The sequence below is a fragment of the Scyliorhinus torazame genome, chromosome 3 (assembly GCF_047496885.1).
Source record: "Scyliorhinus torazame isolate Kashiwa2021f chromosome 3, sScyTor2.1, whole genome shotgun sequence".
NCBI classification, from domain to species: Eukaryota; Metazoa; Chordata; class Chondrichthyes; order Carcharhiniformes; family Scyliorhinidae; genus Scyliorhinus; species Scyliorhinus torazame.
This window is the reverse complement of record NC_092709.1, coordinates 81,341,759-81,355,420: the sequence shown is the minus strand read 5'-3', so window position 1 is coordinate 81,355,420 and position 13,662 is coordinate 81,341,759. Positions and strand designations below refer to the sequence as shown.

Here is a 13,662-nt window from a genome sequence, read left to right as displayed (position 1 = left end):
ACTATTTTGCTCTTTTTAAATTTTTGAACTTCATTTCTCTCTGAATGGAAAGCTGGCTGAATGGGAAGATAGCCATGGGGCGCGAATCTCCGGCCGCGTGGGCTGTTGCTTGAGCGCAATGTGGCTAGAGAATGCCAGGAGAGGCCTCCAGCGAGCCTCCCGACAGGCTCTGCAAGTCCCAGGATTCTCCGAAGCCCCACGAGACGTCGGAGTCGGAACCCCGCCACAAATGGGCAGGACTGAGTGACGTTCATGGACGTAGGTCGTAAACCTGCGTGGGATTCAGCGGCCTCCCTCTATTCTTCGGCCTCCCAGGGAGGCTGCAGATGGGCGCCAATCAGTGCTGGTCCAAACCAACGTGGTCTCCCATCGGTCTCCTGGGCTACCAGAAACCGCTGGGTGGTCAGGGTAAGTGCAGGGTGGCTCCCTGGCCCTCCCCCTGGAACGCGGGCACCATGGCACTTTCCAGCTGGAACCTTGGCACTGCCACCCTGGCACTGCCAAGGTGCCCAGGTGACATTGACAAGCGAGCAGGAGCCAGTGCAAGAGTTCCCGAGTGCCAGGGTGGCACTGCCAAGGGCCAGGATGCAAGAGGGGCCATGCCCATAAATGAGGGTGGAAGGGGGGTTTGAAGGGTGAGGGAGTGCACGGCAGGCAAATAGGGGCCACTGGGAGGTTGGGTGGGTGAGGGTGGGGGTCTGAGAAGGAAAGGAGTGCTGTAAGGGGATTTGGGGTGGCCTCAAAAGGTTGGACCCCCAGGGACCCAATAGCGGGGCGTTCTCACTTGGGGGTGTGGGGTAGTGTCCATGTTTGTGTGGAGTGACATTGCCCATGGGTGGGGGCTGTGGGGGGCCCACAAGCTCACTTCGAGATTGGCGCACCCTTTCAAAATGGCGGCCGGATCTCTGAGTTCAGCTCCCCAGTACAAAAAAAAAATTCTAAGTGTGGGCTAAACCGGTGAGAAACTCCCCAGGGCCCAAAATAGTGACGAAGTGTCATTGAATAACAACGGGGAACTCGCTGGCAGAGCTGGCGGGAAACTCCCTGAAAAACCCGCCACAAATTAACTTAGAAAGTTTTTGGGAGAATCAGGGCCATGGAATCCCTACAAAGCAGAAGGAGACCATTTGGCCCATCTGGTCTGCGCTGTCCTTCCGAAAGGGCAGCTCATCCAGGCCCACGCCCCCACCCTGTCCCCGCAACTGCGTAATTCCACATAACTGGGTCACTAAGGGACAATTTAGCATGGCCTAACACGCACATCTTTGGACTGTGGGAGGAAACCAGAGTTCTCGGAGGAAACTCACGCAAACACTGGAAAATGTGCAAACTCCACACAGGCCAAACTCCACCCAAGGCCGGAATTGAACCTGGGTCACTGGCGCTGTGATGCAGCAGTGCTATCCACTGTGCCACCCTCCTGCCCAGGTGAGGAGTGGAGAGGTTTGGGTGAGGGGGCTCTGGAGAGATTGGTTGATTCGGAAATCACAGGTTGTTCGCCTTCCCCACCTTATCTCTAAACCCACCTCTGTTAATACAACAAGTGGCTGGTTGGGTTCCCATTTTTGACATTTTAAACTGTCGCCCCTGTTAAAGTTGCCTCCAATGTTGAGCACTCCTAGGGCCACTCCAAGTAATTCCCTCGCAACTATATGATGAGTCTGCCTACCTGTGAACAGGAACATGTTTAGTAACAATACTGGAGGAGTTTGAGATGTTTTTTGAAAGGTATGGGGCGGGATCCTCCATAGACTGGTGCCAAAATTGAGAATGGCGATCAGGTGGAGAATGGCCCCCAACGCCGAAATCGTTTTCGACACATTCTGTGGGTGTTTGACCCTCACTGGTACCGGAAGCGGTGAGGGCTTTGCACTAATTTTCCCATCGTGAAACACCACAAATCCTCTATTGGCGCTGGCACGTAGCCTCAGGAATGGAGAATCCAGCCCATGGTTCTGCAGGACAGCTCTTTAAACTTAGGACTAAACCTCAAAATGGTAGTGAGCAGAAGTCTGCAAAATCAACTGGGTTTGAAATTGCCTTTGTTTTACGTTGATATACATAGGTCGTTGAAAATAGGTCGGTGCAATTTGTTTGTAACAACATGGATTGGTTAAAAGCAAAACGTGTCTGACAATCTTGATTGAGTTCTTTGATTAAATAATGGGGGGTTCAATGGGAGTAGCACTGTTGATTTGGAATTGATTTATTTGGATTTGATTTATTGTCACGTGTACCGAGGTACAGTGAATAGTATTGTTCTATGTACATTCCAAACAGATTGTTCCACACATGAATAAACATAGGACATGCATAAATACACAATGTAAATACATAGACATAGGTATTGGGTGAAGCATACGGAGTGTAGTGCTACTCAGTCGAGAAGATGTGTAGATGTTGAAGAGATCAGTTCAGTCCATAAGAGGATCATTCAGGAGTCTGGTAACAGCGGGGAAGAAGCTGTTTTATGAAACTGTTTGGGCGTGTTCTCGAGACGTTTGTACCTCCTGCCCGATGCAAGAGGTTGGAAGAGCGAATAACCCGGGTGGGAGGATTCTTTGATTATGCTGCCCGCTTTCCCAAGGCAGCGGAATGTGTAGACAGATTTAATGGATGGAAGTGGTTTTGCATGATAGACTGGGCTATGTCCATGACTCTCAGTAGTTTCTAAAGGCCTTGGGCCAAGCAGTAGCCATATCAGCCTGTGATGCAGCCAGTTAGAATGCTTTCTATGGTGCATCTGTAAAAATGAGTAAGAGTCAATGTAGACGTACCGAATTTCCTTAATTTCCTGAAAGTGTACACGCTTTCTTGGTCGTAGCGTCGACATGGATGGACCAGTACGGATTATTGGTGACGTGCACACCTAGGAATTTGATGCTGTCTTCGATGTGCACATCTTGTGCTGTGCTTATGGACCAACAATCAATTTTGTGCATATGGACTTTCAAAGGTCATTTAAACTATCACATAATAAACCACAAAATTGAAACCTATGAGGCAGGATTCTTCGGTCTCCGACGCCGAAATCCCGTTCGGCGATCAACTGGGGAATCCCCGTTTGCGATGAAATTGGTGATTCCTGATTCCTTTTTGTCATTTGTTTATGTGAACATGTGGGCTAATGTTAGGGGTTTGGTGGGAGGATGGGATCGTTGTTATTGATATGAGGATTGACGTTATGTTCGTTCCTGATTATGGGTGTAAATTTGGGAGAAAATGTGAAAGGAGAATAAAAATATTTAAAAAAAACTATGGATGTAAAATTGGCTCAGAGAATAATGAACAACTGTTTTGCAGACTAGAGAAAAGTGTCCAGGGTCAGGATTATAATCAATATTCTTTATTTACATTAATGACCTGGATGAAGGGCAAATTTGCAGATGGCGCTCTGAAATTTAGTAAACAGTGGGTGGGATAGTGCAAAGGTGCACTTTCACAGATTTCATTAATGAACACAAAAGGTATTAATAAATAAGAATTGTACTGCAGCCTCATGGCTGTAGCTAACTCACAAAATGTCTGCCTATTGGAGCCTCTCACACCATGGGGTGATTCCACACTGAATCCCGATTGGTTGCAAAGGCCAAGTGACCTTTACTGTGCTGTTTTACCCAGAAAGGGACAATCACCACAAAAAGTCGCAGAGAAGGACTTGAAAATTAAGGTGAAATGGACAGATACATGGCAGTTAAATCTAATGCAGAAAAGTGAAGGGATGCATATGAGAGACAAATAAACTCCATTGCACAATTTTGAAAGGGGTACAGGATAGAAAGATCTATGTACACCAATCTTTCCAAGTGCTAGGACAGGTTCATAAGGTTGCTTTTTTAAAAATAAAGAAAAGTATGCAGGATCCTTGACTTATGAATATAGGTGCAGAGTACAAAGGAAATTATACTAAATCTTTATAAATCATCACTTGGCCCTCAGCTGGAGTATTGCGTTGAATCTAGGAACCGCAGTTTAGGAAGGACATAGATTTAAGTAATGGAGAAGGACCAGAGGGGAGATGAGAAAATATTTGATACAAGTTGTCATGATCTGGAATTCACATGCTGAAATAGCCAGCACAAACACGACCGGCCTTCCAAATGTAGTGCATGACTTGCTAGCAGGTTCCTCCTCATCTTTGTCCTGCCTGACAATATCTTAATTAGCTGATCTCGTGGTTTCAGATAAGATCAGCATCAGGGCAAAAGGATAAACAAAAGACGTACCCTGCTGTACTTCCAATGGCAGGACTTCAAATCTGAAAAACCAACATGCAATTTATTAGTTATAGGGTATCATTGTGAATATTCTTCATTCTTTCCCCATCAGCTAAACGTCAAAGCATTGGATTGGAATGTAGCATGTGCACCTGAGGTTTATAAATGACTAAATTCGCTGGCTGCAGACTGTTCCACTAAATAAACTCAAGTTGTATCAATACCACCCTCCTACCCGGAGGATGGCACTACATCTCTGAGATGCAATTAACTCCTGTTTGGCAGGTATTAGTGCAGATATAGTTCAATACTCATTTTTTAACAACAACCATGAACTCAGAATTAGATAATTCACAGCGTCAAGCATTGAGGATTGCAGAATGTAATAGAAGCATAAATCATCATAGATATTATTGTACTTTATATAAATAATGGCTGGAAACTTGCAGTCCAACCAGCAGCCGGAATTGTGGCAAGTGGAGGCATTGAATTTGATGGAAGGCAGTAATTCTGTTCCCTGAGGGCAGAGTTGTTCTCCTGACCTTTCAGACAGGTTAAAGGCGGGTCAAATCTCCCCATAAAAATTGTTGGAGATTCCATTTACATGCAATAGCATGTCATACATGCGCATTAAAATGCCACCTCGCTGGAATTAAGTTCACTCTCCAAATTAAGTTCACCACCAGTGAGAATTTAGAACATTCAAGTTACTTGACTGAATACAAGTGGCATGCACTTAATAGGCGAGCTTCGTCTATTCCATGGGTGGGATTCTCCGACCCCCGGCTCGGAGAATCCACGGGGGGCGGTGGGAATCCCACCCCGCCGCCCCGATGCCGGCTGCCGTATTCTCCGCCGCCGGTTTTTGGGCGGGGTTCATGCCACGCTGGTCGGGGGCCGTTGACAGCGGCCCCCGGCAATTCTCCGGGCCCCGATGGGCCAAGCGGCCGGCCGTTTTTGGCCAGTCCCGCTGGCGTAGGTTACGCATGGTCCCACACGGCGGGACTTGGTAGGTAAGTCAGCTGGGGCGGTCCTCTGGGTGCGGAGGGATCCAGCTCTGGGGGAGGCCCCCACAGTGGATGGCCTGCGATCGGGGCCCACCGATTTACGGGCGGGCCTGTGCCGTGGGGGCAGTCCTTCCTTCCGTGCCGGCCCCTGTAGGGCTCCGCCATGGCCGGCGTGGAGAAGAGAACCCCCCGCACATGCGCCAAAATACGCTGGCCTTTCCGCACATGCGCAAAATCAAGCTGCCCCTTCAGCATGCGTGAACTTGCGCAGTCCCTTCGCCGCCGGCTGGAGTGGCGCCAACCTCTCCGGCGTCCACCTAGCCCCCGGAGTGGTTGGCGCCAGTTCTCCCGCCTGCCTGTGGACTTAGTCCCCAGAAGGGAGAATCCCGTTGCATGACTTTGAAGTTCGCAGATGATGCCTTCACCTTTTTGGGGTCCTTGCTTTACTTCACTGATGTAGAGCGCTGTGAGCAACAGCTGATGGGAGGCAAGCTATGGGGGAAGAGGGGAGAGGAATTTCTTGGAGAATGGAGTCGCTGGTCTCGATGGTGGAGTCCTGCAGGATGAACTTGGGGTGCTGGTAAACTTGGGCGGTATGTCCAGGTGAGAGTTTGGTAGGTGAAGGTCTTGTGGGATAATAGGGTCCAGGGTAAATGGGAGGATTCAAGGGTGAGTGAGAGAGGAATTGTGATATTTGGGGGGGGGGGGAGTTGGTGGGTGAAGGGGAGGATAGAAAGTGATGGACCAATTTTGGAAGGTGAGATGCACCATTGTTGGAATCTGACGTTGATCATGCAGTTAGTGATGCATTAGCATCTCATACGTCCTCTTGTATGCCCTGAGGTGTGGTTGCTCACATCTGCCAACTTCTCCAGTACAAGTGCCGCTGAGACTCTGGAGGAATAATGCGGAGCTCCTGCCCTTCATTGATTGAATGGCTATCTGGGTGCCCTTTAAATATGGTGCCAGGAATCTGAACCACATGAAGTAATGGCGGCTTCCAGCCCTCCCCACCACGATATTTGCCAAACTCCTCGTGGATGCGTAATTAATGGGCTGATCCGTGGAAGACGGGTGTGTTCTGTACCCAACAGGAATCACACCGACTTTCCTGGACACCATTGATTCCACCCAATTCTCAATAGTAACTGTATTTTGCTCAATAATATCATAATTTCCAAAAGGCATTTACTAAGGTAATACACCAGTTGAGGGCACAAAGAGTTGGGGGTAATATATTAGCATGGATAGATGATTATAAACAGACAAGAAGCAAAGAGCTTGCATAAATGGGGCATTTTCAAGTTGGCAGGCTGTGATTAGTGGAGTATTGCAAGGATCAGTGCTGGAGTCTCAGCTATTTTTACATCTACATTGATGAGTTAGATGTAGAGTCAGACGGTAATGTATCTTAAGTTCACTGACAATATAAAGCTACGTGGAAGTGCAAACTGTGAGGAGCCCTGAAAATGCTATAGACAGGTTAAGTAAGTGGGCAGCAAGGTGGCAGATGGAGTATAATGTGGGAAAGTGTGAAATGACTTAGTTTGGCTGTAAGAAAGAAAAGAAAAATATATTTAAAGGGTGTGAAACTTGTTTATGTTCAGACACACTTGGGTATACTTATACAAGGAACACAGAAATTTAGCTTGCGGGTACAGCAAACAATTAGGAAAGTAAATGCCATGGTCATTATTGCAAGGGGATTGGAGCACAAGAATAAGAAAGTCTTACTATTGTACAGGGCTTTGATAAGCCCACACCTGGAATGTTGTACGCAATTTTGTTCTCCATGTTTAAAGAAGGATATACTTGACTTGGAGGCAGTACAGTGAAGGTTCACGAGATTGGTCCCTCGGGTGAGAGGATTTAATCTTTATTATTGTCACAAGTAGGCTTACACTAACAATGCAATGAAGTCACTGAAAATCCCTTAGTTGCCACACACCAGCGCCTGTTCGGGTACACAGAGGGAGAATTCAGAATGTCCAATTCACCTAACAAGCACGTCTTTTAGGACTTGTGGGAGGAAACCGGAGCACCCGGAAGAAACCCACGCAGACATGGGGAGAACATGCAGACTCCGCACAGACAGTGACCCACGCGGGAATCATACCCGGGACCCTGGCGCTGTGAAGCACCGGTGCTAACCACTGTGCTACCGTGCCATGGGTTGTTCTGTGATGAGAGCTGAGTAAATTGGGTCTATGTTCTCTGGGGTTTAGAAAAATAAGAAACATTCAAGGTTATGAATACGCTTGACTGAGTAGATACTGAGCCATTTCGCCTGGCTGGGGAACCAAAAACAGGGGTGCACCGTTTCAGGATGACAGACAATTATTTAGGACTTTTTAAAAAATAATTTTTTGTTATGGGATGTGGGCATCACTGGCAAGGCCAGTTTTTATTGCCCATCCCTAATTGCCTTTGAAAAGGTGGTGGTGAGCTGCTCCCTTTCACCGCTGCACCTCATGTGGTGTAGGTATACCCACTGTGCCGTTAGGGAGGGAGTTCCAGGATTTTGACCCAGTAACAGTTAAGGGATGGCGATATATTTCCAAGGCAGGATGGTGAATGACTTGGAGGGGGACCTCCAGGTGGTGTTGGTCCCATGTGTCTGCTCCCCTTGTTCTTCTAGGTGGTAGTGGTCGTGGGTTTGAAAGGTGCTGCCTAAGGAGCCTTGGTGAGTTCTTACAGTGCAACCTGTAGATGGTATAACACTCCACTGTTCGTTGATGGTGGAGGGGGTGAATGTTTGTGGAAGGGGTGCCAATCAAGCGGACTGCTTGATGAAGACTTGAGATTAGGATACATTTATTCACGCAAAGGTTTGTGAGACTTTGAATTCTCTACTCCAAAGGACTATGGATGCTGTATTATTGAATGCATTTAAGCCTGCTGGAGGAATCGGTGTAGTCTTGTATACACTTCAAAATCAGTAGAATTGAAGTTACACTTTTCGGATGCAAAATAAAAATCTTTTATTGTGTCTATTGATTATAATTGAGAGACTAAGATCTTCTTGTGGTTACAAATCAAATGTTCCCAAAAAGCCCTTGCCAACAAAAGACTTTAAGAGAAATAATTGGCTTAATGGTTTACAATAGATTTAACTTTCAAAAATACAGTAACGGTTCTTTGCTTAAAGCAAAACAGCTTGCGGAACTTCAAGAGTGAGTGGAAAAATGAAAATACGAAGTAAAGATAGCGAGTAGTTAGATCTAGAGTGATCCTGGATGGAAAATGGCTTCCCAAACCTCTATGTTTAAGGAGAATGTTATCAGTCTGACTCCATCTGTCCCTACCTCTGCAATGTGCTGATTGGCTTGGATGCGTTTCAAATACATTTGGTTGGATGGTTGTTGTCAATAATCAACCATCTCTTCAGATATGTTGCATTTGTAGATGTTTGTGTGTGTTGGAATGTGATATATCCTCTTAATCAATTCTAGTTTTCGCTGGTTTATTGCTGACTGTGCCTCTATCTGAATTCTGAACAATGGTGTGTTCATGTAGTCATGGCGACCTTGGGTATGGCAGCATAACCTTTGCTATTGAAACAATGGCCAGTTTATGATATCAGTAAAAATGTTGCATAAGCTCTAGCTAGTTTCTTTGAATGTTTCAGATTCTGTGATTTGCCACTGCTAATTCTGAAAGCTGTGTGTGTATTTGTAATCTAAATTATGCTTGAAGTTATATGATGAAATCCATTTTAAAATGGATTTTAAACTGGGCTTTAGTATTTACATTAAAATGGCTAAATCAATTATCATAGATTATCATAGAATTTACAGTGCAGAAGGAGGCCATTCGGCCCATCGGGTCTGCACCGGCTCTTGGAAAGAGCACCCTACCCAAGGTCAACACCTCCACCCTACCCCCATAACCCAGTAACCCCACCCAACACAAACGGCAATTTTGGACACTAAAGACAATTTATCATGGCCAATCCACCTAACCAGCACATCTTTGGACTGTGGGAGGAAACCGGAGCACCCGGAGGAAACCCACGCACACACGGGGAGGATGTGCAGACTCCGCACAGACAGTGACCCAAGCCGGAATCGAACCTGGGACCCTGGAGCTGTGAAGCAATTGTGCTATCCACAATGCTACCGTGCTGCCCCTTTTACCTATCAGAAATAGCCAGTTTCCTTCAACTTCCATTGACATATTTTCCGCCTGTTAGAGAATCCAGCTTTAATTTTTCAGGCAACGGACGTTTAATTAGTTATGACATGGAACTTCTGTCCATCTCCAGGAGGAAGTCCTGCGTCATAGAGTTGCCAGCACTCTGAGCCACCGGGACTGGTGGCCACTGCTGGTATTGCAGGTGGCCACAGGGGAAAAGAAAAAATGGTAATTCCAGGATCACGCTGGGGCTGGCCTGGCCTTGAGGGCAGTTTAGTTTGGATAGGGCAGGCTGGGTGCAGGGAGGAAAAACATTGGGGGGAGCCTCTGATTGAGGTATTTGATCAGATGACTAAAAGTTTGGTCAAATAGGTGGGTTTTAAGTTGTGTCTAAAAGAGGAAAGGAATATAGAGACATGAAGAGGTGTAGCGTATCCCGAACTAGACAACTGAAGGCAGGGCCACCAGTAATGGGGCAATTAAAATTGGAGATGCACATGAAATTGAATTTGAGGAACGTAGCTATCTTTGCAGATTGTGTGCGATTGGAGGAGATTGGACGTATATTTGACATACAATGGCTTATTTTGAATATTTGTGCAATAGCTTCTCCAAGTTATTTTTATTTAATATATTAGTGTTAGTTTTAGTTGACTAGCCATATTTTGTGGAATACAGAGCACTTAAAAGGAAAAAGCCAAGCACTGATTGGCTTTGAGGTAGTTGCTGGCTCTTAATAGTAACTTCTTATTTGCCCAGTGAAAATTGGTTATTTGTACAAATATGATGGTTGACAAAGTCATTGAAGACAGCATACTGCCTGATGAATATAAGCATTATCCTTACTGTAAATATAAAATCTCACTTTCTGTTATATCGAGCTGTATAGAATTGCTTTCAGTGTACATTATAAGTTGTGGATCCAGTGTTTATACTTCCTGGAATGTCATGATATAAGCTCTTTTATGCTATTATTTACGGGTCAAAATATTTGTAGTTGTAGATTAACACACGTTAGGAACAAAGATGAGTGCAACAAATCCTGGAGAAGACCGCACTGAGGAAAATACCTTGGATTCTCTGCTGCTGGATTTTCCCAGTGGTCCATTGGATTTATATCGGAAAAAAACTTCTTTTAATTGGAAGGAATTGGCCCTGTTTTGGGATGGAGAAGAGATTATCAGAGTAAAGGTAAGATGTCAGAAAATAATGATCTGAGCCATTGGTTCACTTGGCATGGTGCAAAACCTGGGGACAGAAATTCTGCTATCCTAATTGCGGGAATTGAATTGGGGAGGGAGGATGATTTCTGTCCATTCCTGATCCCATTCCAGTATTTTTGTAGGATTTGATTGCAATGAAACATATTGTCCTTTATAATTATTTTGATCTCCCTTCTGTAACCATGGAACAATTTGAATAAGGTAATCAAACTCTCTGGAATTGATTACTGTTCATTTCTCCTCTTGATCATTTGTTGTTAAGGTCCACAATTGCACCAATGTCTATTCTCGGTTTGCATAAAATCAACTGGGTTATTTGGCACCGTAGACGGATTCCTGCAGAAGGCCAGAAATACCTTCTCTCCCAAAATGATCCACAATATCTGGAGGAAATTAATGAATGTACGCAGAGAAGTGCTCATTTCTTACCCCTCCCACACCCTCAGGACAATTTCTGTTTTGTTTTAATCACTGGACAAGAAATCTGAAAGGCCCAGTTTCTGCCTTTAACTATTTTTCTCCCTCACCTTCCATCCTGGCCAATATTTTGAACCCCCCCCCCCCCTTTTTGTACCAAAATCAGCAGGAAATGCTCCCTCTGAAATTGTTATACTACATGTTTGATGTAAGTCACTCTTGATGATTTTGCAAATGTGTTTAAGTTGGTGAATAAGGTGCTGTTTTTTTTTTAACTTTAAATAATTTGATAAATCTCAGTTGACATTCAATTTCTGTCAGTTCTTCTCGATGATTTAATTGACGGTCTGAAATTCAACATTGACAGTTTAATTTTGTGCACGTATGGTACTTGGGCAATTGCAAAAATAAGATAAATTATTTCCCTTTTTCCTATTAATAGCAAGATGTATTCAGAACTTTGGAAAATGATCCACTTTTTGCTCATCAACCTGGAGAAGATCTGTCTGTGGAGAAATATCGTGAGCTGACCTTCATTCGCTGTAAACGACTGTTTGAGTATGACTACTTGACATTGGCAGAAACAGTACAAAGTCCTCTAAAGTCCATTGCAGTTGCTAATTGTTTATGCATGTATGACAGCTCACTAGCTAGTGTGTACAGTCTAAATAAACAGGTAAGTGCCTTGTAAAAATTCATAACTCTATTTTGCTGCCTGACAAATTAAATATAATCTCTAGTTCTTTTGAGACAGATTGAATATAGAAGTGACAAAAGTATGAAAGAGAGTTTCAGCAGCAATGGGCTCTGGATGGGGCAGAAATGGTCAATGTTATGGAGAACAAAGTAAGTGGTCTTTGTAATAGAGAACATAATGAGACAGAAATTGAACTTGGTGTCAAATGAGAGAACGTTGCGGCTCATTTAGACTGGATATCGGACAAGCAGTCTGACAAAGAGGCAACAAAGGAGTTGAGCGCGGTAGTGGAGGAGTACAACTGTGTGTTACCAACGTGCAGGTGGAAGCTGATTTAATGGGGGGGTTTCTCCAAAATGGAAACAGTGTGTTCGGGCTGTCGTGAACGCCATCGCATATTACGATGGCGCGTAACTGGCACGAGGACGACTGATTCTGTCCCCCACAGGGGGCCAGCACAGCGCTGGAGCCGTTCACGCCGCTCCAGCCTCCCTTCCCGGCGCCAAATGGGCGCCGCGCCAACCTGTACATGCGCAGTAGGACTGCGCCAGCATGCGCGGGGGACTTCTTCAGCACGACGGCCCCGACGCAACATGGCGTAGGGGTTCAGGGGCCGGCTGCGCAACAAAGTAGGCAAGACCCCATCGGAGGCCCCCCCCCCCCCCCCCCCCCCCCCCCACCGGTGAAGGAGCGCTTTTCCCCGCCGCACAGGCTGCCCCTCGACCCTTCGCGCAGAGTCCCCGCCGGCAGCGACCAGGGGTAAACGGTGCCGGCGGGACTCTGCCATTGCCGCTCGGCCCATGCAGGCCGGAGAATCAGCGACCCCGCTGATTCCAGTGGCCCGCGGCCGGCGCTGCGTCAAACGCGCCGCCGAAAATGGCACCGTTTCTCCGCACCTCAGAGGATCGTGCGCTGGCGTCGGGGTGTCGTGGCGTGGTTACGGTGATTCTCCGGCCCGGCGCGGGGCTCGGAGAATCGCGCCCTATATCTATGGATGATGTTGTCAAAGGGAAACATGAGGAAGAGACCAAGCTTAGATTAATGGGGAATTCTATGAGTACAGTGTGGGGGTGGGAAGAGAAGACATAGCTGCTTGAGATGCCCTGGCTGATTGAATAAGTAAGAGTGGAACCAAATAAGGCTAGTGCCATGGACTTTATTCATGGTGTGGTTGGATTATCTGTTGTACGATATAGCCACTCTGGCTAATCTTATCAATCAATAGGTTCGAGAGTGTAGTTTCACAAGCTTTAGTACTTTATTATCTTGATATATATCAATTATGGGAGGGATACAAGTTCCATATGGCCATGTACTTAACATAAATCAGCCTGCTGGATGGAATCTTGGATGCCCAGAGATTGAATTTGAGTGTCCCAAGTCCAGCCCACTACCCCCAACTTACCTATTTTTGACACAAGTTATGATGTGACCGACAAAGAGGTCACATCATAGAAACTAATTTGCCCAGTTCTGTTGCAGTGTCGACTTTACCTCTTTATTTGCCTATCATGCTAACCTTGTTTAAGTATTTTAAACTTGTATCATGTGTTATTTAAGGATCTATTGTTTACAGCGGAACAGCTAATTGTGTACAAGTTGTTTATATTTCTTAGGCTTATTCTGCAAAGAGGGGTTTTGGACAGATGCGGTACCTTCCATACTAAACTGCTGATGCTTTTTTGGCCTTGTCAAGTTAAAAGCCATTGTCTGCTATTACCGCACAATTGTCTCAAAGGTTGCAGAGAGCTCGAGGAGGAGTAATACAACAAGGTTACAGTCAATGAAAATACTATCTGTAACTTTGGTGAGGGCTGTTTCAATACTGTGGCAGAGTCACAACCTGATTGGAGAGATATTCAAACAGAATTACACAAAAGATGGTCACAGAATTGGGAGTGATAGCACTAGGGAGCATGGAGATGTAATACTAGTTTGCAAAGACAAACTGACCAATGCTGGGAATT

The 13,662-nt window shown here is 45.7% G+C and overlaps 1 protein-coding gene across 2 annotated transcripts in view; it reads left to right on the top strand.

Annotated features, from left to right (window-relative positions):
* The window catches only part of acox3 (acyl-CoA oxidase 3, pristanoyl), a 267,755-nt gene that overhangs the window by 18,133 nt on the left and 235,960 nt on the right, over positions 1–13,662 (top strand). For both annotated transcript variants that reach the window (XM_072495914.1, XM_072495915.1), the window contains exons 2-3: positions 10,356–10,549; positions 11,441–11,674. In XM_072495914.1, coding sequence (XP_072352015.1) covers positions 10,385–10,549; positions 11,441–11,674 — 399 coding nt within the window. In that variant the 5' untranslated portion in view covers positions 10,356–10,384. The remainder of the gene's footprint in view (positions 1–10,355; positions 10,550–11,440; positions 11,675–13,662) is intronic.